This window comes from Macadamia integrifolia, chromosome 10 (genome assembly GCF_013358625.1).
Source record: "Macadamia integrifolia cultivar HAES 741 chromosome 10, SCU_Mint_v3, whole genome shotgun sequence".
Taxonomy (NCBI): domain Eukaryota; kingdom Viridiplantae; phylum Streptophyta; class Magnoliopsida; order Proteales; family Proteaceae; genus Macadamia; species Macadamia integrifolia.
In genome coordinates, this window is record NC_056566.1 from 13844843 (window position 1) to 13871065 (window position 26223).

At 36.6% G+C, this 26223-nt stretch overlaps 2 protein-coding genes across 2 annotated transcripts; both read right to left on the reverse strand.

Moving 5' to 3' along the window:
* Window positions 1-671: 671 nt before the first annotated feature.
* LOC122091386 (elongation factor Tu, mitochondrial-like) lies at window positions 672-6163 on the reverse strand. Its single transcript, XM_042661289.1, has 12 exons — window positions 5819-6163; window positions 5221-5296; window positions 4945-5037; window positions 4733-4807; window positions 4176-4280; window positions 3951-4041; window positions 3636-3841; window positions 2913-2996; window positions 2642-2707; window positions 2414-2476; window positions 1758-1998; window positions 672-1051 (listed from the first exon to the last, which is right to left on the reverse strand). The coding sequence occupies exons 1-12, from the start codon at window positions 5998-6000 to the stop codon at window positions 981-983; spliced, it is 1353 nt and encodes a 450-aa protein (XP_042517223.1). The 5' UTR covers window positions 6001-6163; the 3' UTR covers window positions 672-980.
* Window positions 6164-7391: 1228 nt separating this feature from the next.
* On the reverse strand, window positions 7392-24580 carry LOC122091385. Its single transcript, XM_042661288.1, has 13 exons — window positions 24503-24580; window positions 20834-20937; window positions 19412-19538; window positions 18886-18980; window positions 16811-16934; window positions 13105-13185; window positions 11320-11418; window positions 10396-10554; window positions 10251-10299; window positions 10079-10149; window positions 9261-9302; window positions 8579-8764; window positions 7392-8062 (listed from the first exon to the last, which is right to left on the reverse strand). The coding sequence occupies exons 1-13, from the start codon at window positions 24539-24541 to the stop codon at window positions 7625-7627; spliced, it is 1614 nt and encodes a 537-aa protein (XP_042517222.1). The 5' UTR covers window positions 24542-24580; the 3' UTR covers window positions 7392-7624.
* Window positions 24581-26223: the final 1643 nt, after the last annotated feature.

The following is a 26223-nucleotide window of genomic DNA, read 5'->3' on the forward strand; positions in this document are numbered from 1 at the left end:
GGGGGGGAGGGGGTGTCTACATAAAAGAAAGGACAAAACAAAATTACAGAATCATCCATCCAGGGTAAATCTAGTTTTTAGTGATGAAAACAGCCCCATTTCTTTTGTTCCGTTCTAAAATGCAACTTTGTTGGACTTGTCCATGACTAAGTAACTTATGTATCCCCTGTGCTCAGGTACAAATAAAAAGCCACAAAGTAAAAGTACAACATCGCCACATAGTTTTTGTGAAAAGGGAGGAAAATTCAAATCAACAAAAAATACAAAATTTCTGTTTTGAGAAGTGGTGAGGCTGCAAACACCATATTTTACTTTCAATAACATTCATCTAAGAAACAGCCCACGATAGGTCCTTTAAGTTATTTTATTTTCAGCCTGTTTAGGCCCATGTGCGTTAGGTCATTTAAGCCCATATCAGGCCATCTATCTAGTTACAACTTAAGCCCATATTTTGGCCATATAGCCATAGACCTCCAGCAGCACTAAAGGAAGATCTTTTAACAGATTTGTGGGCCCCATAAGGACAGGTGGTGTAATGCTACCTAGTTAATAGTAAGGTTAAGGTTAAGCAATGTATATTTCCATTGTTTAGTCTCTCTTTTAAACTTGCTTCGCAGCCAAGTAACTACCCCACATAGGGAGTTTCTATTTTTGATTTATTTAACTTTTCCTATTCTGCCATATTCTGTATTGACTTGGATTTCTGTGTTTCTGTCCTGTGGGCATTGTGTTCTATTAACCCCATCTTTTCTATACTAGAACACATCAGAAACTAGTACGAGAGATACTATGGAGTTAATGACAAGATCTTATATTTTGGAATAAAGGAGAAAATTCCCAACTATTCACAGACAAACATAACAGCAATTTTTTTTTTTACCAGATACCTACAAGAGTTATATAACACGCTCTTAGAAGGAATTCCTTTCATTCCCTGGTAAGAAGCAGTCAACATCTCTACGTTGGGTCCAATTACTCTTTCATTTGCTCACATAGATCGACTGCCCGAGGCTCCACCAAGCTAACTTTTGATGGATGCTCTTTAGGCAATCTGATAAACCATGGCAATTCAGACGTCTGTTCAGAGAGTGGAATGGAGATAAATTTTAAGTACTGAGGATACACTGGCCTGAATAATTACTTGAGAACGTAATTTACCTTCTTCAAAAGACGAGACCTACCAATTGTCTAACATTTGAGTAGAGGGTAAAAAATGCACAGTAGTTCATTTGTTATGGAGCACTACTTCATGCCTTTGTTCAAGAAACAACTTCAAGGAACCAATAGCATTGGCTCGCCTAAGAAACAACTCATTCAAGTGGACCCTGGCATCGTCAAATGACATCGTAGGCAAGTTTGGGGAAGGTGGTGGTGGTTGGTTGGTTTGTTTGAGAATTTAATAGCTAGTAAAAAGGGATCACAGTTGTGGGGCTTAAGAAAAAACCTTCAGGGAATCGATAGCATTCACCCTAATAACACCTCATTCTAGTGGGGCCCTGAAATTGTTGAATGAACATAGACATCAAAGGTATTGGTAATCTTGTCTAAGACATCGCTAGCTAGTGAAAAGGCATCACAGTTGTTTGGTTTATTTTTTGATCTAGTTAAGAGCTATTAAACCATGCCATTGGGGCCACTGTTATTCTTAAGGGGAGCAGAGGTTATGATGTTATTGGAGGTAATTACATGCACCAATCACCATGGAATCGACAAAATAAAATACATTTATGAAAAATAATTACTACGAGTTAAAATACCTGCTTCAAGCGGAACAGGTGAAATCAACTCAAAAACTGCAGTCACATTATCACCAGGCATCACCATCTTAACACTTTCAGGTAATTCCACCTTCCCAGTAATATCTGCAGTCCTCATGTAGAATTGAGGTCTATAATTTGAGAAGAAAGCAGTATGACGACCTCCTTCATCCTTTGTAAGAACATATATTTCTGCCTCAAACCTCTTGGACGTTTTCACAGTACCAGGCTTAGCCACAACCTGTGAAAGGCATAAGTCAATCCACAACCTTTATTGAATCATAAAAACTGCCCACCCACAAACAAAACCCCAAAACACACTCCACACACAGTGAAAGGTTAACCATAACATCCCATCATAATAACAAAGAGAAGAAATGAAGGAAAAGGACGGAAATTACACATGAAAAAAGACCTAAACCATTGATAAAGAAATATTTTCTTCTTTTGTTGCTTGGTTGCATAACTAGTATTATGGAAAACCATAACAGTAGGGTAAACAACTTGCATTTCAAAAAACTCAGACAATTAACACTTCTGATTAAGTTAGATTGCCAAATCAGGGTTGTATATCCTAACATCTAGTTGGTGTTACTGTTTCATCAGAAAGACAGTTAATTGGCAGCCTAGAAGAAATTTGATTGAGGATCACTCACCTGTCCTCTCTGTACATCTTCACGCTTTAAACCACGTAGAAGAAGGCCCACATTGTCTCCAGCCTGTATAATTACAAATTCACCAACACTTTAGTGACCAACAATTAAAAGCTCAATATATTCATAATGGGAAAAAGAAAGCTGCCCTTATCTTGGTGGGCTGACCAGTTAAATTTCAAACACACCACCCCACAAACCAAAAAAAAAATCAGAAAGTTGGTTACTTACTTGCCCATGATCCAAGATCTTCTTGAACATCTCTACACCAGTGACTGTAGTCTTCAGAGGACCACCCTATTGAGAAGGAAGAATAACACAATAACCAAGCATCAGGTATGCACTAACAATCTTCTACTAGTGCGACACACGGATCTCCTGTCAAAGAAACTGTGACATGCTGTATTGGGCTGAATAACTAAATGATTAAACCACAGAATTCACTGAAATGTAAGCGAACGCTTCACGGTATCAGATGCACCAATCTTAAAAGGGAATGTACCTGCATTAATCCCAATATTTCAACATCTTCTCCAGTTTTGATCATCCCTTGCTCAACACGGCCGGTCACAACTGTTCCACGCCCCTTTAGAAGAAGCAGAAATCATGAAAACTAGTTTGAGATGATAAATCCCATCAATCCTCTAAATTTTTCAAAGATAGGGATAAAAACTAGAATCTGGGAAACAAAGAAAAAAAGCTCAGATTCAATCATTCATGTTACGGACATGGAACTGACGGTAATGAATGCTTCAAATCCACTGCCAATGAATATTTATTGAGTTAAAACAAATCCAAGCAGCTAAGTAACTTCTGTCAGCAACAGCCCAGCAGCTCATTTGACAGTAACTTTTGAGCCAGTTATTACTTACACTATTGTAAGACTTTAGTCGATTTAAGAAATGCATAAAAAGACAACAGCAATGAAGGCTATCGTATAGTCATTATTAATGCAAACTTTGTTGCATGCCGTTTGAAGGAATCTGTGTTGCACCACATGCATTGCTGGGAGTGTAAGAATGAAACAGTAGTAACATTGCTTGAGCATCAAGCAGTCCATAACTCAAATGATTATCCAATAAGACTGATGGCAAAAAACAATTCTGATTACCTGGATAGAGCATACTCATAGAATGAAATAGTAGTAATACTGCTTGAGCCTCAAGCAATCCCTAAATTAAATGAATGCCTGACAAAACTGGTGGCAAAAAACACTTCTGATTACCTGGATAGAGAACACGTCCTCAATTGGCATTAGGAAAGGCTTGTCAAGTTGGCGAACAGGATCAGGTATATATTCATCTACAGCATCCATTAATTTTAAAATAGCTTTTTTCCCTATTTCTTCATTAGTTCCCTGTAAAGCGGACAGGGCTGAACCCCGAACAATTGGGATTTCATCCCCAGGGAACTTGTAAAAGCTTAGAAGCTCTGCAAGGAACACAAAATCCAAGTGAAACCCCTTGCAAGGAAAGCATAATTCCCACTTAAGCAATATTTATTAATAAAACTTATCTACTAAATAGTTCATTAGTCATACCACGGAGCTCCATTTCTACAAGTTCCAATAACTCAGGATCATCAACAGCATCAACCTTATTTAGAAAACACACCAATGATGGCACGCCAACCTGAATTATGGACATATTAGAAGACACAATTTGCCATAAGAACCACAAGAACCGAGTGAAAAACTCTAGAAATTTGAGAAAGTGCAGTGAAAAATCAGCATTCTTTACAAAGCTGCAAAATATAGGTTGCCCACCTGGCGAGCAAGCAGAATATGTTCCTTGGTTTGTGGCATGGGTCCATCAGGGGCAGATACAACCAGAATGCCCCCATCCATCTGAGCTGCTCCAGTAATCATGTTCTGACATTCAAGCAGCCATTTATGTAAGGATGTAATTCACCAAATGTATCACAATTCAGAAAATAGATTGCAGTGAAATGGATGCAAGAGACAATTCTCGGCTTCTCACTAACAATTAATTTTAGCAAGAACCACTAGGTTCAGACATTTTGTTACTTTAAAAATTTTAAATTGGGAAAAATATTGGATCTAAAGAAAGTATTAGCCAAACATCTATATGGAAAGGAACTCCATTTTTCAAGCAGATTTTTAGATAGAAAAATATCTTTTTAGATTCTTTTTATCTACTCATACTTAATAGGAGGATATTGTTTCTTCTCATTCTATGTTTTCATTTATCACCTATAAACCTAATCAAAAACATTTCCTTATCGTCCTAATACATTTTTTTTTACATTGGTAGGACAGTTTGTAGAGAGAACCAGTAATATATAAAGTATTTCAAAGTTTACCTTAACATAATCTGCATGTCCAGGACAATCCACATGAGCATAGTGCCGTTTAGCAGTTTCATACTCAACATGGGCCTGCACAACATTCACTAACTTAAAGTATGCTCGCTAATACTTTTGCAACTTAATATTTGTGGAAACCAAAACATTCTTCGCTGCATTATTTGTAGGACAATTATACATGGTCATCAGATAGGAACTGATAATCTAACCGTGGCAATAGTAATCCCCCTCTTTTTCTCCTCAGGAGCCTTGTCAATTTCATCAAATGCAATAGCCTTGGCTTTTCCTTCTTCTGCTAGCACCTACAAGAAAGCTAATATGCAGTACAATCAATTAAACAATTAAAAATGTTTTTAATAGGTATTCTCAGTGATCCCAGATCTCAGCCCTAATCATCAGCCAAAAAAAAAAAATTTGTAATGAAGTAAGAACGAACCAAAAAGAACAAAAATTAAGTCATTGAATACATAAACAATTGAACAGACCTTTGTAATGGCAGCAGTAAGTGTGGTTTTCCCGTGATCAACATGCCCAATGGTCCCCACATTTACATGAGGTTTCCTATAACAAGAAGACACAAAGAAAATAGCAAAGGAGACACTAAGAACACAAGAAACTAATGTAACGTGTTATGCCCAAGGCTTTATATGAAGAAACAAGAAAGAGAAAAATAAAAATGTAGAAGGGAAGTTCAGGTAAAGTTTGCTCTTATGAAAAATAATTCGGGATAAAAAATGTAACTGCAAACGGTCAATGTTAATACCCATCAACAGAAAATGGAAACCACTTTACAGTAGAACTGATGCACCAAAATAATTTTTTGAATCCACCATATATCTAAAAACGATACCCAAGGCATCCAGATAAAACCCAATCCCCAATGTTACAAACGAAGTTCCGAAGCAGCCCATCAAAGATATATACCCAAGAAGTAAATATAGACAAGTTCCACAATGTTTACAAAAGAAAATATCAAAATAACGAAATAAAAAAGCATAAACTCTCTCGGAAATCCATCTATAAGCTCTAAAAATTCACAAGAAATTACAGAATCCGCTCCATGATTCTCAAGTTTAAACTTACGTTCGCGTAAATGTAGCCATGGATCTCCACCATGGTCCGAAATCCGAGATTCTTTCACTTCCATGGAGTGATTCAGGAGCAGACAACGGATGCGAAAAAGCTCCTCGACAGCATGAGTAGATAGGAGAACACAAGCCGATCAGACGCTTGGAATTATGGTTCATAAGAGCAGCTGACGCCATTGGAGCGAGAGAAAAAGAACTCAGTAAGAAGAAAAAAAAAAAAGCAGGAATCCCTAGATTCCCACGTCTCAGAGCTTCAGGCTGGGAGGCGGAGAGGAAGGGGTTTAGGCCTTAGGGGTTTGCCTTTCCCTCCGAAGGGTTTTAGAGAGAAAATGTGGAGAGTTGATGTTACTAACTATTTGACCAATCGAGCGCTGGTCAAGAATTTAAAGGATTATCGAACGACCGTCCGATTGAATAATCCTGAGGCTTGGATTGCAAATAAAGGGTTCTCGAATTATTAACTTCTAATTGGAATCAAGCTTACCAGTAAGGGCCATTGTATATCCATTAAAAGGGAAAAATGCTGGGCATGCTGCTGGTGCAGCCTGTGTCACTCTAGCTCTCGCTCCCTCAGTCCCTCCCCTTTTGAAATGATCCTAATGCCCTTTCCATCCCAGCCCTCCATTGGCCTGAGCCCTGAGGCTTGTCCTGAGTTTAAGCCCCTTTTTGCACAATTGGATGTCCAAGGGAGGCACCCCATTCCTTCCACTCTTATTGGGCGCCCAATCACCCTTTGGGCCCTATGGTGATGGGCCCACCTTGGTACTAAAAGAAAAGAAAGAAAAAAAAAAACTAGGGTATTAATATACACGTGGACATACAAGAAATACATACCAATACACAAGGGTATTAAATTGATTTAAACTCTAAAATTCAACATTTTCTATACTTCACCAAAAAAAAAAAAAAAAAAACCATTTGCTATCTAAATCATATATTTAAGTGGTAAAATAAATGTCTTATGAGGTATGAAAACGTAACAAACTCTAGTAATAATAATATTTCTCCTTTAATATTTTTTTTTTCTAGGAGAGGGTTAGGCATGCCGCATGCCACTAAGGGCTCAGCCAATAGAGGAGCTAGGACGCAAAAGGCATGGGAATCATTTCCAAAGGGAATGGAGAGAGAGAGTGACAAGCTAGCACCTACCAGTGTTCCCAACATTTTCCTTCTTTTCTTTTAGGGGGTGTTTTCTTTTTTTTTTTTTTTGTGGGGATGGGGGGTGGGCGGGGGAACCGTAAGGGCTATGCCAGATACAAGGGGTGCAAAATAACTGCCACACCCCGGTCAATGCCTCCTTGCACACTTTCATTGGCAAACTATATCCCACCCAAAAGACTAATCCTTTCTTTTGCTGGTCCTTTCAAACATCAGTCGAGCATTTTTTTTTTTAACCCCAGCATGCATATGTCAAATAGCCCTGAAACTTCCATTAGAAAAAAAAAGCAATTTTTTTTTTCAAAACTCAAGGCCATGCTCACATCATATGGGTCGAAAAGATCTCTCCATTGCTTATCCAGAGAGGTTTTTGAAGGATTCATAGCTCTGATCAATGCAATAAGCTTTTCAGATAACTCATCGATTTAGAGCCAAGAATGGAATGTGGGAAAAGGGGGAGGGGGAAGAGAACTGAATCATTAATACAAAGAAATATGATTTCCACAGACTGCACACATCACAATATAATTTTCTTTTCTTTTTTTTCTTTTTCCCCCCTTACTGTACGTAATTTTCTTTGCTATATACCCTAAATAAAAACAGTTAATCCCATCTTCACATTTCATACATCACAGTAACTGTTTCAATTGTTCCTAAAGAAGTTGAAACCCCACCGCTGTGTCAATCCATCTACAATACTGTTGGTTGAGTTCTTCTCGACCGTCAAGGTGGCCCGTGTCCCACCTGAAATGTCCACATCTTTTTTTGAGGAGTCACTTGTAGATGACCTGTTATCACTCAATGGCATGTCCCTTGTAGTAGAAGTCCCCATGTTTTCCACTGTGGGCTCATTTGCATCTGGTGAAGGGCTTTGACAGACCAAGTCCTGAGTGGCTGTTGCTGAAATGGGACCGTTATCCGTCTTTGAGAGCCTTGAGTGTTCTGCGATGGAAGAAGTTACAGGGTCTTCCTTCTGTGAAGATTCAGGTGAACTGGTACTGACATTGGATACCTGCTGCTCCTCATGAGGATGTCTGATCTCCATGTCTCTTAAAGACTCTATAACTGCTGCCATGAACATCTGCATCATATTTGAACATTCAATATAGAAAAATATGGACTAGAAGAAAGGAAGCCCATTTATAGTAGAAAAATAAAGCCTTTGTAAGATACAGGCCAAAAGAAATTCTAACTCTCTATCAGAAAGGGTGGGAGCAAAGCCACTTGTTTCAGCGGAATAAGGTCCTCTCCATGGGTTAGCCCCTAGTTTGATCCATAGGAAGGGACAGATGTGAGCAGTTGTCCTACAGTGAATCAGTGTCCAACCTGAGCCTCCTTTCTTTATAATAAGGTATATTGCTGGACCTTTTATCGGAAAAAGAAAAAAAAAAAAAAGAGTATATTGCTGGACCCAGTTGGGTTAAAATGGCTGTAAATTGAATGGTTAGATGTTATCCATTAGCCCATCATGTTGATTTGAGAGCGAGTTGAACTACTAATATGGCCCATGAACCCCTTTATAGAACGTGTGGGAGATATTGAAAGAAAAATAACTAAAGTATGGGATGAGGGAACTAAAAATTAGTATGGGACTTACCCTTTCTTCCTCCTCAATGTTGCATGGGAAATATGCTGTATTGTCGAGTGGGTACTCCACATATTCATCATCATCATCATCATCACCAACCGTGGTAGGGACATGTGGACCATAGAGATCGCCATTGGAGAATTCGAAGCTAATCAGTCCAGAAGATGATGCAGACTCCTTTTCATTTCCTTCTTTCTGCAATAAAAAATGAGTGAGTCTCAACTCTTATTCCATTGGTAAATGAAATAGTAGTTTTGAGCCTTTTGACTACAGCTAAAAAGGCAGGCCACACCCACCTAATGACTGACATCAAATCTGAAGCATCTACATTTTTTAATACTAATACATGAAACCATTCATACACCCTTTCAAAACAAAAAGTGGATAGCAACGAGGAAAAGAATAGAATCAAGGGATAGCTGAAGCTATACAATCATCATTCTTTTTTAGCTACTGCTACAGCCCACCCAAGAGGTGGTTCACTGACTAAAAGGAATGGATTGATGCACCTGTGAATCACCATGTCTATGATGTCTAACATTACCAGATTTTAATTAGATTCTTTGGCAGCTCTCCAAATAATTGGCTTAGGTGTCGCAGGAAGTCATACATCTGACTGAGAACAGAAAGAGAATGGGGAGGAGGGATCCTATAAACTACAACTGAAAAAAACAAAGCAGCAGCAAAGTACCTCTCCAGATTGTTTTTCTTCGGAGGGAATATCAGAAGGGACCTGAGTTTCAAGGAGAACAACCACATGGTAAGTTCGACGAATATCAGATACAAAACAAAAATTTCAACGAATATTAGATACAAAACTACACAATATTCAATAACGATGTCCAAAGTCATAACTTCAGTCAGATGTGTTAATCATGGTACAAAACTGCATGACAACGTGCTTATATATACCACAACACAACTTAATTGAACTTAAGCAGCGATACAAAGGCGTAGCAGCCTTAAACAAGCCACCAAAGTCCAAATGTCAAACCACCCCAACTGCCTAGTTCCTCCAAAATTTTGGATTAGCTAATCCTAATATTTTTTTTCCTGAAAAACTGGGAATGTATCAAGTTGTCCATCCCTCAAAGTGACTGGACCCAACAGCCCTTTTCCCTCTCTTTTTCCCCCAACTCCATCTTGTAAAAGATAGAAAAAAAAGAAAGGGACGAGGAAGGAGAGACACCTACCAATCCTGACCCATTTTTAGTCTTGGCTTGGTTAATCTGAAACCTAGATAAGTTTATTTTGGGCATTATAACAACCAAAGCCTGAGAGTTGGAAGAATAGCCTCATTTACGCAGTGTTTTAAAACACAAAACACAGCAATATATGTTATGTTTTTCAATGTGCAGGTGACTGCATCTTTCACTGAATACTAATGAGAAATAAGACACATGTGATGCATCAAACTGGAGCCACGAGGATCAATGAACTTAAACTTCTTCCCACTGCATCTGTATGTCTCTGCATGCATTGACACATGTCAAACCAAACTTTACTTACCTCTGTCCGACTCATGGGTCTTAAGGCACGAAGTTGTTTAATGGCATCTTCTGTGCTTTTTGCTACTGATTCTGCAACTAGTAATCAATCAATTGGAGAACAGAAAATCTTCTAAATAATAGGTACAACAGAAACCAGACTGAAAAACACAGAAGTGATATGAAAGCCATGCCTGAAGTTTCCGAAAAACTAAGGTCTTCATACATTGCATTCCAACAACCCTGCACATGAATTTGTCAACTCACAACTAAAAATTGGCACCCAACATTTCCCAGCATAATCAAAACCTACAACCAAGTTTCTTAGTACTCGTCTACCTTGCCAACGTAATCGTGCATGGTCCCAAAATAATTTCTCTCAAGTGCTTCCTTTGGAGGTTGCAACACATTATGAAAGAAGATAGTTATAGAATCAAAATAGAATTGAGGGCGTGGGGAATTGTGATCTCCCTCGAATTTGATGATATTTTTGTCTCCCTGTTGAGTAAATGAGTTGAAATTTAATATAACTGCAACACATATATTAAGAAAATACCAACATATTAAATTTGATATAACTGCAACACATATATTAAGCATATACCAACACATTGGCATAAGATGTGGGTATAGAGCTTTTTTCCCCCTTGTAAATTGAAATGGAGATATCTTTATTTTCTCTTTCATTAATGTACTTTTCTCCTTTATAAATTGAAATAAAATAAAAATATGAGAGAATATCCTATAAAATGATTGGGAAGAGTTCACATGAGTAGAACTCTACCTTTTCTTTTTTCTTTTTTGACAAGTAACTGAGTATAATTCAACTTTAAAAACTAGGACAAAGCTTGTAAATAAGATAAATCACAAATTAAAATACCTGCACACCCTCACCCATATTACTGTAGCACACAACCTATAAAATATCCTAAATACCCCCATTTGACAGGTTTCCCGTAATACCCCCTCCAACACCCGAAACTGCACACATGTGCCGGAGGGAACCCTCCCCCATATATATATATATATATGTCACGTGGTTTTGCAAACCCCACCCCCCCCAAAAAAAAAAAAGAAGCCCCTAGTCTATTACTATAAAATAAAGGTTCTGCTTGAACTTCGTCCCTTTAATAAATAAGAATGCAAATGACTAGAATGGTACTAGCAAATAAAAATGCAAGTAGCAAATGTGTGATGCAAAATCGGATGATAAGTTTGAAAATATTTCTAGAACTTTTTAAAGGAAATTTTCTTTGTGCTTACCACATAAGCCTCATATATCTGATCAGAGTGATGAGGGAGAATAAAATCATCATCGATGGCATGACCAAGTAAAACCGGCACGAAGCAAGACTTTGCAACCTAGAATAAAAATAAGTTACAAAACAAACTTTCATGAGCAACAAAAGACAGAAGTAAAATAAAGACTGTACAGGATAAGATGAACATCCTTTAGTTTCCTTTAACTGGTACTGGCTTTTATGTCATTCACAATTCACATACTCGAACATTTAAAACTTGTCCTAATATACAAAAAAAGGCAGGAACTCCTATTTTCACTATAGGTCTTAAGAAGTGCAGTGTGAAATGAACATGAGAAGGAAACCATCTAAATCTAATAAAGCTACAAATTAACATTGGAACCTACAGCCTTCACTGTAGAGCTTAATGGCTATAGCTTAAAGTATACTTCTCTCTTAAGGTAAAACAGGTTCCTGTCGAAAAGTAGAATGCCAATAGATAACTAGGTCCAGAATCCTTGTAAAGTAAGCTAAAGCATATCTGAGGTGTCTAGGTTTTTAAAGGGAACACTCAAGGTTTTCAGGCAGGGGGGAAGTCGTGATTAAGCTTGGGACACATTTCTGAAAGAACATATTATGCAAAGAAGTTTCCCTGGTTTTGATAGTATCTTTCTCTTCCAAAGTTTTCCTTCCATTTTTCGGTTCCTTTTTCTTTTTCTTTTAGTTTATCTGCATAATTGTTTTAAATAACACTTCCATTAAGGACAATATAAGGATAAAGCAACAACCCCTAAGAAGCACACAGAAAGCAAAAACTTGTAATTAAAAACAGAAGTAAGCTATATCAAAGGATACAACTTGATATCCAAGTAGTTCCTGAATCAAAAAAACTTCAACGGATTTCCTGAGTAGCTAGAAATAAGCAAGGATCAAGGTAAGAGAAGAAGAGATGTAAGAGGAGGAAGGAAGAAGAAGATGAGAGAAAGAAGAGAACGGGATGAGTTACATACACCCTCCATAGGGAGGAAGAAAAGGAAAAATACAAAATAAGACATGTAAATAAACTAGTTCCAAAGTAACCCTAATACATAAACTCTAACAGAGTCCCCTACATTGATTCCTCACCAAACATATCCAGATTTCGGTTTCAAGCTTGGAATCACAAAACCTAAATATTGCGCGAAACACTGAAATTTCAGTTGAAACCTGGAAGGTTTTGGAACCCTAAGATTTTGAAAATATTTCAACCAAAATCTTGTAAGTATCACATTATATTTAGTTTAGATAAATGTTGAAACCAAAATATTTCGCCGAAACTTTGCGAAATCTTGAACTATTGACTGCAAGACATGGGAAGTCCGGTCACTGAGAATACTCCAATTAAGCATACTTCGACGAGTCAAATGCTTGGACTCATTTTACTCTTCCTCAGTCACTTAATAATTAGCATGTACCCTGCAAGTAAAGCTGAAAATTATAAAAAGAAAGTCAAATACACGATGGTTTGCACCTTGGGGTACAAGCACCAAATTCTTTTCCATTAAGACCCCTTTTGTACTGATTCTTAAATAATTATTCCAACCACCAAACATAATTACTTTATAAAAGATCTCAGTTGACTTCTATAACCAAGGCAGGGTCTTCATGTATCCTGTTCATGTGAAATCACCTAGATGACACTGTTAAGTCACAGATCAGTGCACATAATTACGATCATGTTCCATAACTAATACAAAAAATTTAGATTATATGCTGTATCAACTCATCATTCAGAATTATGTCCAAAACAATAATAGCAGTATACAACCTTAATGGTGTTCAGGTCCATTATGTCAAACTTCGCTCTTTTCTGGATAACCTTACGCATGTATTGAATTGCAAACTTCACCTAGGGTAAGCAAGGAAAAATGTCATATCGAGTTCAGAAAAAGATGGTAATAAAGTTAAGATCAGTAAAAGTAGGTAATGCAACACAGATACATTAAACTCAACGATTGGAGAGACAAAGGGGTTATAATTCCATCTGACCAAGAGAATAAGAGTACTCCCAGTCGATACATAGTACGAGGGGAAAATGGAAGATATCCTTAATATTCATTTTCTGAAAAAGAAGAAGAAGAAGAAGAAGAAGAAGAAGAAGAAGAAAAGAAAGAGGAGAAGAAGAAGAAGAAATAGCTAAACTACCCATTGGTTTAAATAGATAGCAAGATTACTCAAAACTTTTGGAATAGCTAAAATACTAAAAAAAATTGGAACAATATCATTTACATAAAAGGCATATGGCCATCCCACTGACGTTTATTGCGCTTTTAGATTTCCTTTCATATGCTTCTTCATCGCAGTAAAAAGTTGCCAATTAGAAGCGACAACCACATAAGGCCGTAACTTCCCTTTCAAACCCTTTTTCATTGGTATAAAAATTGTCGAAAAAAAAAGCAGAGGGTGGGGGGCATACCCAGTGCACGAAGCTCCCCCCACTGCAGGGTCTGGGGAGGGTTGAAATGTACACATCCCTACCTCCACTTCCTTGAGAGGCTATTTCCAGACTCGAACCTGTGACCACTTGATGCAGTTAGGCGATGGAAGGGATCTCTTTGATTTGAGAATTTTACTATTTACTTTCCTTTTTGGTTTAGAAATTAGTTTGATAGTATTTTAATTTAGATTTGATTTTTATTTAGTTGCTATATAGATTAGTTTCTATTTTCAAGTAAGTTGCCATTAATTGTCTAATTTTTCCTTTATATTGGACATGTAATCGATGGAGTTTTTAGAGAGATTTGAAGTTTTTTTTAAGAATTGAAATTTGGTATGAATACCATGGCTGCCGTGGGCTATTTTCCCCCTCCCTGATTCTCTGAAATCTTCTTTTCTCACTCTTATCTTCTTCTCTTGGTTTTTTTTTCCTTCTTTGCTTGCTGTCCATGCTCTGTTCTGGGCGGTAATCTCAGGTGTACAAAACCTGTTGCTGAACCTTGAAAACCCATCGATCAGGTCTGAGATTTGGACCGAAGGTTGCTACCTCCTAGGCGACACAAACCCTAGAAGATCTCCTCCCAAGTTTGGTTCTGCTGTGAGAAATCGATCTCAGATTCAGATCGGGCTCTTGCTTGCCGCCTGGAGAAGTTCAAAACTTGTTTTACGTGATTGAAGCTTGCTGTTTGAGATATCTATCTGCCGGAATCAAGAGACTTTAAGGCTGGCAACCTTCGTTTCGAATTTCAGGTCAAACCAAGCCCTATCGAAGGAGTTCTACCGATCGGAATTTTTTTTCTGTCCGCTGGTTTCTGGTTCTCACGACAAGAAGAAGAAGAAGAACAGGTTTTTTTTATTTTAAAAGAATTTTCCTGTTATTACAATTAAGCCCTTGTTCCCAAAAGTTATATTCCATTACTCCTTTTCTCTTTGGTAAAATTCAGAATAAGCCTTTGTATTAAAGTTTTAGTTCTAGAACTACCCCATCTACCTTATAATTATTTCTAAGGCCCTGCTTGTTTCTGAAATTACAAGAATACCCTTCAACCATTAAATTTGAGATTTTGGTCATTCTTGTGGGCCATAAGCGATCCGATTCCTGTTCTTGGAACCCGGTTCCGCATCACCACTAGGTCGCAAAAGGGCATACCCAGTGCACGAGGCTCCCCCCACTGTGGGGTCTGGTGAGGGTCGTTATGCACGCAGTCTTACCTCCACTTCCTTGAGAGGCTGTTTCCTGATTCGAACCTGTGACCACTAGGTTGCAATGAAGCAACCTTACTGTTGCACCAAGTCTGACCTCTTTAATTATTTAACCTTAAAAATGCCGATGTATCCACTTTAATTATTTATCCTTTCTCTGTCATTTTCAGGAAAATAATTAATCCAACGGCCAATGGTTTAGATGGAGAGCATCCAACAAACAAATCTAACCTGTCCACATCTTCATATTTGACGAGCAAGCCCACTCTGTCTCCTGCAACTCTTTTCGATTTCCGGTGGACATTCTATGCTTCTTAGCGACATTCCATACTCTAAACTCAATACTCCGTTAATTTGGAAATTAGTGATTCTTTGGTTCTCTGAGTTGGTTGGGTTCTCGCATCGCAGTATCTTCTCAGTCGGTTTTTTCAAGGAAGGTTTTGTTTTTCTGAAAGCTTGGATCAGCTGTTGGAGCTCCTTCCCCCACACTCTGTCTCCTGCAACTCTTTTCGATTTCAGGTGGACATTCTGTGTTTTTTAGCAACATTCCATACTCTAAACTCAATACTCCGTTAATTTGGAAATTAGCGATTCTTTGGTTCTCTGTGTTGGTTGGGTTCTTGCATTGCAGTATCTTCTCAGTCGGTTTTTTCAAGGAAGGTTTTGTTTTTCTAAAAGCTTGGATCAGCTGTTGGAGCTCCTCCCCGTTCAATTATCTTCCTACACCGTTCAACCTTTCCCCTGAACTCAGGTTTTTTCTACCCTTGGGGGGGGGGGGGCATCGGAGCACCAGCCATATTGTTGTTGTTTTCTGGGATTCAAAGTCATGAGGGTTTCCACAATGACAAACTGGGAGACAATAGTTAACACCTCTAGCAGGGGGTGTCAATTTTTGTATAGTAGAGAAATTTCTTCTCAAAGACAGTAAACTTCAGCATGTTTGTTGTAATCAATGTGCACCTTGGCTATTCCTTTTCCTCACTTGAATATTGAGGGAATTTCCCAAAAAGAACAATTGCAGGACAAAATCAGTAGTGAAATTTGCAATAATAACATATTCCTCCAATGAGCAAGAAACCAGTGATGATGTCCGGAAAGGTAAAGAACAAGATAGAGGTCAGAAAAAGTTTACAATCTATGCCACTGCTACAGAAACAAATATTTAGTGTAATGTAAGAATTCACACCACTAGTTAATTTGGTCGATTGGATATATCATTTTAAGGCTAAAAGTAAAGTTTGAATCCCCAGCCTGAAATAGAGCCCCATTTTCACCATGATTAGTTATAAAATTTGCAAAATGGGTATCTTCACACTGAAAAGAAGAGAGAAATCTCGATAAGAGTTGCTCAATATGTTATTTTTTCCTTTCTCTTTATAAAGGGAGGTAGTCAATAATCCACGCAGATTCTATCTCTAAATTTCTGGAAAATTTTAAGAAACCATTCTACCAGTATACGAGTAGCAAACCAAGCGAACTACCCGGCTGAATTATCGGACATTCCTCGGATATGTGAGTGGATTGAAAAGTAGAGTTTGACCGAAATTTCATTGATCTCCACTTCAAAACTCAAGGAGATGGTATGTCAATTGATACAGTCAACATATAATATTTTTCTTTCTTTAATTGCACAACCAGGGATGAGGCAACAATGTTATAACTGTTTAGTAGAAAATATGCATATATAATATCAGCAAGTAGTCTTGCTGCTCATTGACTTAAAAAATCTAGAAACGAACAGATATCCTTTTTAACAAGAAAAAAAATATCAGAAGTCTCTGGCAAAAGATCAAATGAAACATCTAAATGTTTATTTGAGAAACATATCTACTTACTGTGAACTTCGGCATACGGAATTTGTATCTATCCGCAAGTTCCATCATCAATTCAACCAAATCAGAAAATGGACTATCAAGAACCATTCCTGCAATCGATGGATCTTCAGCTCCATATATCAAGCTGCCAGGAACAACATCACAGTGTTCGCAGGTAACAAATCAGAAGATCTCCAATAATGTTGGAAAACAAGACAGGTGTAAACACGAACACAGTTACAGATCAACCAAACAAATAAAATCATAAACTTAAATATGGTCTCTGTAAATAGACAATACTAACAAACCTTGCATCCGATACATCATGACATCGATATGAATATAATTAAAAAAAAAAAAAAAAAAAAAAAAAAAACCCTGTATATTTGCTAATCCCATGTAGCTGACCCATTAAGTTAGGATAAGGCTTTGGTTGTTGGTTGGTTGGTTGTATATTTGCAAATTGGCAAAAGTTTCTCCGGTCAGGCACATCCAAAGGATATTTCTGGACAAGCACACCTAGTTTTGTCACATGGAAGGGTGATGTGGCAGTCTCTAAAATTGAATATCTAGAGAATGGTTTCAATAGGCCATGTGTTAAGCTCTAGACTCGAATTCAATCATATACCCCCATGTATGGCATGCATCCTTCGGTAGTCCAAGCATTCACATTTTTTTATGTTTTTGCAACTTGTCCAACTCCTTTTGGCTATAACTTGACATCTGAATTGGGAGACCTTGGGATCTACCTGTCCACCAAGTTTCAGCAATATCTGATCTGCCACGTGACAGAAAAAGGCGGCCGTCCAGAAAAATTTCTGATGTGCCCATCATGAATAGCCTGACCACTTGTTAATCATCATTATACCAGACACACACAATCTCATAAGGCCCTTGCTCAAGGTGTCTGAAACACCAGATTCTAACTAGTGGAGTGGCAACAACACCTTAACTGAAATGAAATATAAAATTGAAAAAGTTTGACAAGTTTCATTATTTATGTCTAGCAGTGGTTAACTTCAGATATTATATATTCCTTTACCATGCTCCATGTTTCATGGGGGAAAACTTATTTGAAGTATTGTTCTCTATAAAGTGCCTTACTGTTCAAGGTAGCAAGCTGGAAACCGTATTGCCATTGTTACTAAATGTCTTAAAAGAGCTAGGGAAAGCATTAATCAATTCAACTGGACAACAGAACAATGGTTTGCTGGTTGGAATTCCATAAAGTGTAAAGATCAATGAAGTAAGCACAAATATACAAGTCCAATACTGGACCAACTCAGGCCTCAATTGGGATGCAAATAATATTTCCATATAAACATTTCTACACACGATCAAGATCCCATGTTCCCATATGAGAAAAGCCAATAAGGCAGTACAAGCATGGTTCTAAGTATCCTTCTGTATACTCCAATACCAACTGATATGTATCTTATCTTCAAGGTGCCGATACCAATAAGATACCTAAAAATTTGGTATTAGTACATGTAAGAAATCTCGTCCTTTATATATACTCAACTGAATGCACTTATCTCATCGTATTTTTTTTTCTTTCTATACATGATACACTTTACATATTACTTATTTATAGTGTTTCATGCTCCAAAAATGTATTTTGCATATATCCAGAGCATTTCCATACGTTTTTTGACCACTTCCACACATATCTTTAGCATTTCTTGTGTCTTTCCGATACAATACGATACGTCTCTTAAAATCACCCTTCCAATATAATACCGATACCGATACTTTAAACCTTGAGTACAACTGTACAAGCATACAAACATTACAAACAACCAACCTGGAAAACTCACTCAAGCAATGTATACATTCAAAATAGAAAGGTTGACAACTATTTGATCAAACCATGGGTTCATATGAGGTGTACAGGATTTTTAGCTAGCTGAATCAACCTCCAATATCGATATTTTTCAGCCCCAGATAATGGTATAGATTTCTGAATGTGGAATAACCATCCTTTCCAAGTTCAATACCACATCATTGCTTTTGATACAAATAAATGAAGTTAGGTCAACAAAATTCTAAGCTCTCCATGTGCAAGCCCAGTCAAGAACTGATAGCAAGAAGGATACCTGGTCACAGCTCCCATTGAACGGCCCCACAAACCAATGCAAGACACATTACCATCTGATCGCAAATAATCAACCACAGCCTTCAGATCATCCTTCTGTAAAAACAACCAAACCAGATCAGATTGCACTAAGAGAGAGCAAGTCAGTTATTGTTTACCACTATCACCACCATGTAAGTTAAGCAAAAAACTCTGATTACAAGCATGAGAGAATGGAGCTTCCTATGATTGCAAGTGAGAAAAGAGATTTACTTCCTGGCATAACATGGAAATAAAAAAAATTCATTAAGTGGGTGATATAGGTTACACATATTCCAGTCCATCAAGGTCTAAGCTCTCAATTTTGTATTCACTTGATTAGGGCATTTGATTTTCTATAAATAACAAGTAAAATATTGAAATAAAGCACTGTAACAGTATCTCCACTTTCAAATTCTTTAATGGAAGGAAAATCATTCATGAAGCCAAACTCAAATAGTTGGGAAATGGCTTTGTTGCTTTATTTTCCTAGTTACTTGGGCACTTACCTCATTCCATCCCAAAGTAACATGTTCTCCTTCTGAGAGCCCAGATCCAGAAAAGTCAAGGGCGAAAACTGTTATGTATGAAGGCAGCAAAATTAGAGCAGCTTCACTGGCATCTGCTCTGCATCCACTGAGACAATCAAGATATAATGCTTATCAGTAACAAACTCAGTTAACAAGCAGCTGCATAACAACCTCCCCCCCCAACCCAAAAAAGAAGGCCATTTCAACCAATCGATTAGTTGTCATAGATACGTGTCTCAATACACCAAATAATAAGAAATGTGAGATTACTTGCCCTAGGATAAGGTGGTGGAGCTTAAAAGGAGAAAGCTTGAAATCATTTACTGATATTTTGTTCAAACAAGGAAGGTGGGACTTTAATGGAGACATTAATACAATGTGGAATGAGATGACTACTTGTATCAAGAAAGTTGCAGAAGAAGTCCTACGCGAATTTAAAGGAAAACGATGGTCACCTAGGGAAACTTGGTGGTGGGATGATGAGGGTCAATCTGCCATTAAGGGTAAGAAATCTAGTTTTAAGACATGAAAAGGGACTAAGGATGAAAAGGATTTAAAAACGTATAAACTTGCTAGAAATGATGCTAAGAATATTGTGGGAGAAGCAAGGAGCGAAGAAATATGAGAATCTTTATGGCAAGTTGAGCAAAAAGGAGGGGGGGGGGGAAGCTGTCTATAAAATAGCTGAAATAAGGGAAAGGAAGAGTAGAGATTTCAACCATGTCTGATGAATTTAAGTGAAGATGATAAATACTAATAAGGGATGAGGACATTAAAGAGAGATGGAAAAACTATTTTTCTACAGCTTACTAAATGTGACATTTCAAATAATAGTCTCCTGGAAGGTGGCAATAAACCATCAAGATACCACATGTCATAGATATATATGAAAAAAAAATTAGGGTGCCTGAGATGCAGATGTTGAGACGGATGAGTGGTAAAACTACAAAGCATAAAATCAGGAATGATCGTAATAGAAATGATTTAGGAGTAGCTACGAAATGTTGTTTGAGGTGGCATGGACACGTGCTGCTGGGGCCTTTAAATGCTCCAATACGGAGTAGTTTGATTCAGATTGAAGAAGCTAAAAGAGACAAGAGTAGACCTAAAATGACTCTAGAAGAACTGGTGAGGAAAGACATGCATAACTTAGGCCTTGTTACAAGTATGGCTTTGAATAGAGCTGCTTTGAGGGGAAAAATCCATGTAGTCCACCCCATTTAGTTAGGACAACGCTGAGTTGAGTTGAGTAGTATCTATATCAGAAGTTCACAATTGAAGCCCCTAACCACATTGAAAACATCAAAACTGCATAATTATAGGAAAAAAATCACACAAATTAAATGCAATCCTAAGAAACACATCAGATTTATATTAAGTCAATTAAACTTCTTTTCATACCTATTTCCATGACAGTATATAACACAGGGAAGTGTCTTTCCTTCAGGGACAATAACAGGCATGTAATGACTACATTGAAGCACGTTTCCTCGGCTGTTAGTAATCTGTATCATGTTTAGAGCCATTTCTGTAAGGCTGCCATTACAATAATGTTTCAAGTTTCTAGACAAGCATAAGGAAATCTACACTTGACTACAGAATAAGCAGAATTACCAGTAAAAACGAATTCACAAGTAAACTTGATATATTCACAATTTTAAGTAGCTAACCATTGGAGCTCATAAGAAAAATTAGAAGAATGAAAAAACAAAACGGAAATCTATTACAGATTACATTTCTCAGAATAAAGCAACCTTGACAAAATGAAAGTTTCTCAGAATAAAAATAGGACCTATAGTTAAGACAATTAGCATATATCCTGTGAGGAGAAGAAAAATAGATAGCAATATCCATCTAAAGAGAGGACAACAGCATGTGTGTGTCATTGGACTCTTGACAAATCAATGTCATCAACATTACTACCAAAGCCTCACCACAACTATTTAGGAATGTCATGAAGACAAACTAAAAAGCAAGCATAAACCTTATGTGTTATGGGCCCAAAACCAAATCTGAAATTCAATCCCATCCAGCCAGTGTTTTCAAGGACCACTGGACCATGTCATTGGACCATTGGCGACCAAGCCACAATGACCAAACACATTTCAAGAAGTGTAGAATAGTCAATGGACACTCTCTCTCTCTCTCTCTCACCTCAATATATCATACTATCATACTACTATTAAAAAGTACGCACTCCCTATCTTTGGTATACTTTTTCAAAAAGACAAAAAAGCCATTGATATCTACCAAAAAAAATTTCCAAATGACCAAAAGACACCAAAAAAAATTTTAAATGACCAAAAAACCCCTCAAAATGAAAGATAAAAAAATAATAATAATTATCTCTCTCTCTCTCTCTCCCTCTAAACGTGGAGGAGAAAGGGGGAAATAATTTTTGCTATTACTCCTTAAATCTCTCTCTCTCTCTCTCTCTCTCTCTCTCTCTCTCTCTCTCTCTCTAAACGTGGAGGAGAAAGGGGGAGGTAATAAGTTTTAAAAAGGATAATCAAAAAAAAAAAAAAATGTGGGCACATAATAACCCATCCCTAAACGTGGGGGAGAAATTTCTGGTGAAGATCGGTTATAAATATAGAACGAAGGAGCTAGCTTTGGTGTTGGGGGCAGTGACCAGAATCAGCTGTGAGAAAGTGATCATGGTCTTCCTGACATATGGGCTCTCTTACAATGGCATTCTTGCTATGAGCAAGAAGCATCCTCAGATATTGCAATACAATTACGAGTCATTAGAGAAGAAAATGGAATACTTCATCGAGAAGATGGGTCAAGAAATTGGAGAGTTGTTGGCCTTTCGTGCCTTTCTTGGTTACAAGCTCGATGGCAGAATCAAGCACAGGTATGAGGAGAAGAAGAAGCTAATAAGGGAAGGGATGTCACTAAACAAACTCCTGAGCATGTCCACCGAGAGATTTTCAAAGAAGAAGAGGAAGAATCCAGTGCCCATATAATACAATTTAGTCGCCAACCGATGGAGGATTAGGAAATTGAAACTTCTTATAGGGACCCCATTAGTAATATTGTTCATGGCTAACCGATATAGAATTAAATTTTATTAATCCTTCTCTCTCTCTCTCTCTCATATTCATCTTGTAGAAGACAATTGGCAACGCGGGTGGCAAACGTGTTTATACAGTTGCCATGAATTGGCCAGTGCTTGGATTAAAGGATTGCTTAGTCCTTGGTGATCATCTTCACTAATAAAGATTTAGTATTGCCATTTAAGTGAAACATGTGTTGAACTTCATATGTAACTCCGGGTGAACCTAAGTGCAGAAATCCAATCTCTTTCACTGATAAGGATCTTCAAACAAAAATTCGCATTTCATCCGGTCAAGGATGAAGATAGATTTTATCCTCCAAATGAAACCATACTTCAAGCATATAAAAGACTGTTAAATTGGTTGTCCTAAAGTCAACGTTAGAATAGAAACAAAATGTCATTTCATATCTCCTTCTTTTTGTTTTTGTTTTTTTTTTTTTTTTTTTATTTCTCAAATTCTCAAAATTCTCAATTAGCAATGAAAACAAATCCATGATTATGCATCATATATCTATTTATTTATTTATTTTGACAACTTGGAGGATAAAATAGGAAGCTGCGTCCTCAGATTAAGTCCTCGAGTTAACTCAATTGATTGAGTCCTCGGGTTAACTCAATTGATTGAGTCCTCGGGTTAACTCAATTGATATATGATGCATTATCATATCGCGATACTAATAAAAGTACGTATTCTCCTTCTTTGGCATATTTTTTCAAAAAGACAAAAATATAATTAATTAAAAAAAAATCTCACTCATCCTCTCACGTTTCTCTCCCCACTTTCTATAATTATCTCTCTCTCTCTCTGTCTCTCCATATTTACCTTTGTCAATCTCCCTATAATTATTCATTCCCTCCCTACTCTCCATAATTATCTTTCGCTCATCCTCTCACGTATCTCCCCCGTCCCCACTCTCTCTCTCTCTAAACGTGGAGGAGAAAGGGGGAACTAATAAGTTTTAAAAAAAAAAAAAAAAAAAAAAAAAAAAAAAAAAGAGGTAGAACATAATAACCCATCCCTGAACGTGGGAGAAAAAATAGGGTGATGAATCCTTTCCCTCTTCGTGGAAGAGAGGGGAAGTTTAAAAAAAAAATTAATAATAATAAAAAAATAAAAAAACCTCATAGCTTTACCACTTTTTTTTTCTTCTTCTTCTTCTTCTTTTGAGCAAACTGTAGATAAGGCCATTTTTTATTTTTCAAAGGGAAATACTAAGGCTGGACAACAAGGATGTCTTTCCTATATAGCTGTATTCCATGAACTCTAGATTAATGAAAAATTGGATTTTCAAGCAATTAACAAGACTTCTCTTATGTGAAGTATGATTGCTCGACTGACAATATTTTATTTTTTATAGTTCAATAAATGGATTTCTTAGGCTCTTCTTCTTTTCTTCAATTTTATTAATTTCCGAATTTCTCTGCAATTACTCTATATCAAATCTACGACCCTGAAATCTAAAATTTAAAAAAAAAAATCCATTTATGGAACTAAAAAAAAAAATTTAAAAGCTTCGTTTTTTAAGATTAGAATTTTTCACCTTAAAATCACTTAAACAACCAACATAACCAATTGGACATATTTAACCTCATTTTATAACCTCCAAAATCCCTTTGGCAGATTTCACCTGTGACTTTATAATTGCTAATTAACCGATCTTTTAGTACTGTTAAACAGAATTTTTCTATCTTTTACTGAAGCCTAAAATTTCCAAATCCCAATTGATTTCATCAATTTCTTGTAAATACCACATACATATGTTCTTTCCTATTGATTCTCTGTTCTTTGCACTATGGATTTCTCCTTTTTTAGTTTTAACTTACTTCTACCTAAAAGCAATCTCTCAACGTAGGGTATCTAAGAGAATTCATCCATGAATAGTGTAAGAAAACATTATAAACAGATATAGGAGAGACAGAATAATCCTATTTCCTACAATTAAATAATAGGTTTATGAAAAGTAAGGAGACAACAGCATTTTCTTTCTTAAAACAGAACAGATATTTACCTCCAGGTCTTTTCTTTGAAACCACTGTCCTTTCAGCATAAACTCTTGATCTAGTAAATCACTTTCTGGGATATACTCAGCTCTAAAAAACCAAAATGCAAAATACTCATAATCACTTAATAGGATCCAGTAAAAGTGAAAATAACAGAAAGCAAAAACTTCCAAGATATCACATGATAAACAATTTTCAACAGATATGCAACTTGGACAATGTGTGGATAACTGGTCCCATTTAGCACACAGAGGGAGCAAATTCCCCTAGTTCCTATTCAAAAATAAATTCCCTTGTTCCAACAGCAACAATTTCAGTCAACACCAACAACAGAGAGGGCAGTATACACCAAGCCAGATTTATCAAGTAGAACTCAAAAGTTCCTTGATAGGGGCAAACATATCAAAGGAACCACGAACTTTGTCATCTAAATACTAAATAGTAAACAAGATGTAAGCTGTTACACCATGTCCGGCTGAAACAATGCTAACATGCAATGGAGTTTGTTTCCTATGCTTTGAAGAAAATAATTTTTTTGATCCACCAAAATCCACTGTAAGTTGAAATACTATTTAATCTTCTGCCAAATTTATCAAAAGCTGGATTTCAGTGGGAGTGAGACACTCCTGCAAGTGCAAGCAAATTTTTCTACCAATGATGATTGTTAGTAAGGAAAGAATATTTGGGCGTACCCAAGGATTAAAGTATAGGTATCATTCGCCGTATCCGTCAGTCAAAATTAAGATACGTATCGGAGGGTATCGTATCGTATCGGAGATACACTAAGATACGCTAAAGATACGCACATAAATGGATAGGGAACACATTTTTATACACTTTTGCATAAAAAACAGTTAAAAAAAGTTATATATAACATGTAGAATGCATAAATACTTAAGTAGAGGGTATCGTATTGATAGACAAATATATTGAGTTGAAAATGTTCAAAATGATGAATTGAAAATGTTCAAATATATCGTAGAGGGTCAATACTTGTAAATATCATTTGAAATCATGTATTTAGTAATTATAAGTTATGACATTATTTTTAAGAGTTGAATGAACTAAATTTTAAAAAAAAACAAAAAAACAAAAAAACAAAAAAAAAAAATTTTGGGATTTTTCTTTTTTTTTATTATTAATTTCAGAATAAAAAAAAATTAAGAAAATACATTTTTTTAATAAAAATCAAAATTTTTCATGGAAGTTGTAGAACACTTGTTTTTACATAACATATAATAAATCTAAACATTTTTAACCATTGAGCATGAGTAGATCTAAGAAGTTTGAAAAAAATTGAAACCCTCATTTTCTCTTGAAAAAAGTGTGTAAATCCTTATAAATCCAATGATTTCATGTAATAATGATGCACAAAATGTGATTCTAAGTATAATGAACCTTAGATTTGTAAAAAAACTTGAAAATCTAAGGTTAAAGTTGAAAAAAGTGAGTAAAGATTCAAGAACTTACTATTCAAAATTTTCAACTTTCAAGTTCAAGGTTCTTCTATGTTTTTCTCCTGCTTTGAACCATTCACTTCCACAATGTTTCTTTCAATCTACCATTTGAGTCTCCAAAAAGGTGTGTGAATCAAAGGGGAAGAAAGAAGAGAAATATAGAAAACTGTTGGTGAGAGTTTGAAGTGTTTGTTTCAAACAACAAAAGACATATTCACACTTAAGTAGCCGTATCGTACCGATACGGTTCGATATTGTACGATACAGTCGAT

Coding starts and splice junctions, on each gene's coding strand:
- LOC122091386 (XM_042661289.1), bottom strand. CDS start 6,000: ATGGCGTCAGCTGCTCTTATGAACCATAATTCCAAGCGTCTGATCGGC. Junction 5,038..5,220: donor TTACTGCTGCCATTACAAAG/GTCTGTTCAATT, acceptor GCTTTCTTGTAG/GTGCTAGCAGAAGAAGGAAA. Junction 4,808..4,944: donor GGGGGATTACTATTGCCACG/GTTAGATTATCA, acceptor AATGTTGTGCAG/GCCCATGTTGAGTATGAAAC.
- LOC122091385 (XM_042661288.1), bottom strand. CDS start 24,541: ATGCTGAAAGGACAGTGGTTTCAAAGAAAAGACCTGGAG. Junction 13,186..16,810: donor TCCGTATGCCGAAGTTCACA/GTAAGTAGATAT, acceptor TGCTTACCCTAG/GTGAAGTTTGCAATTCAATA. Junction 8,765..9,260: donor AAGAAAAACAATCTGGAGAG/GTACTTTGCTGC, acceptor TTTTTATTGCAG/AAAGAAGGAAATGAAAAGGA.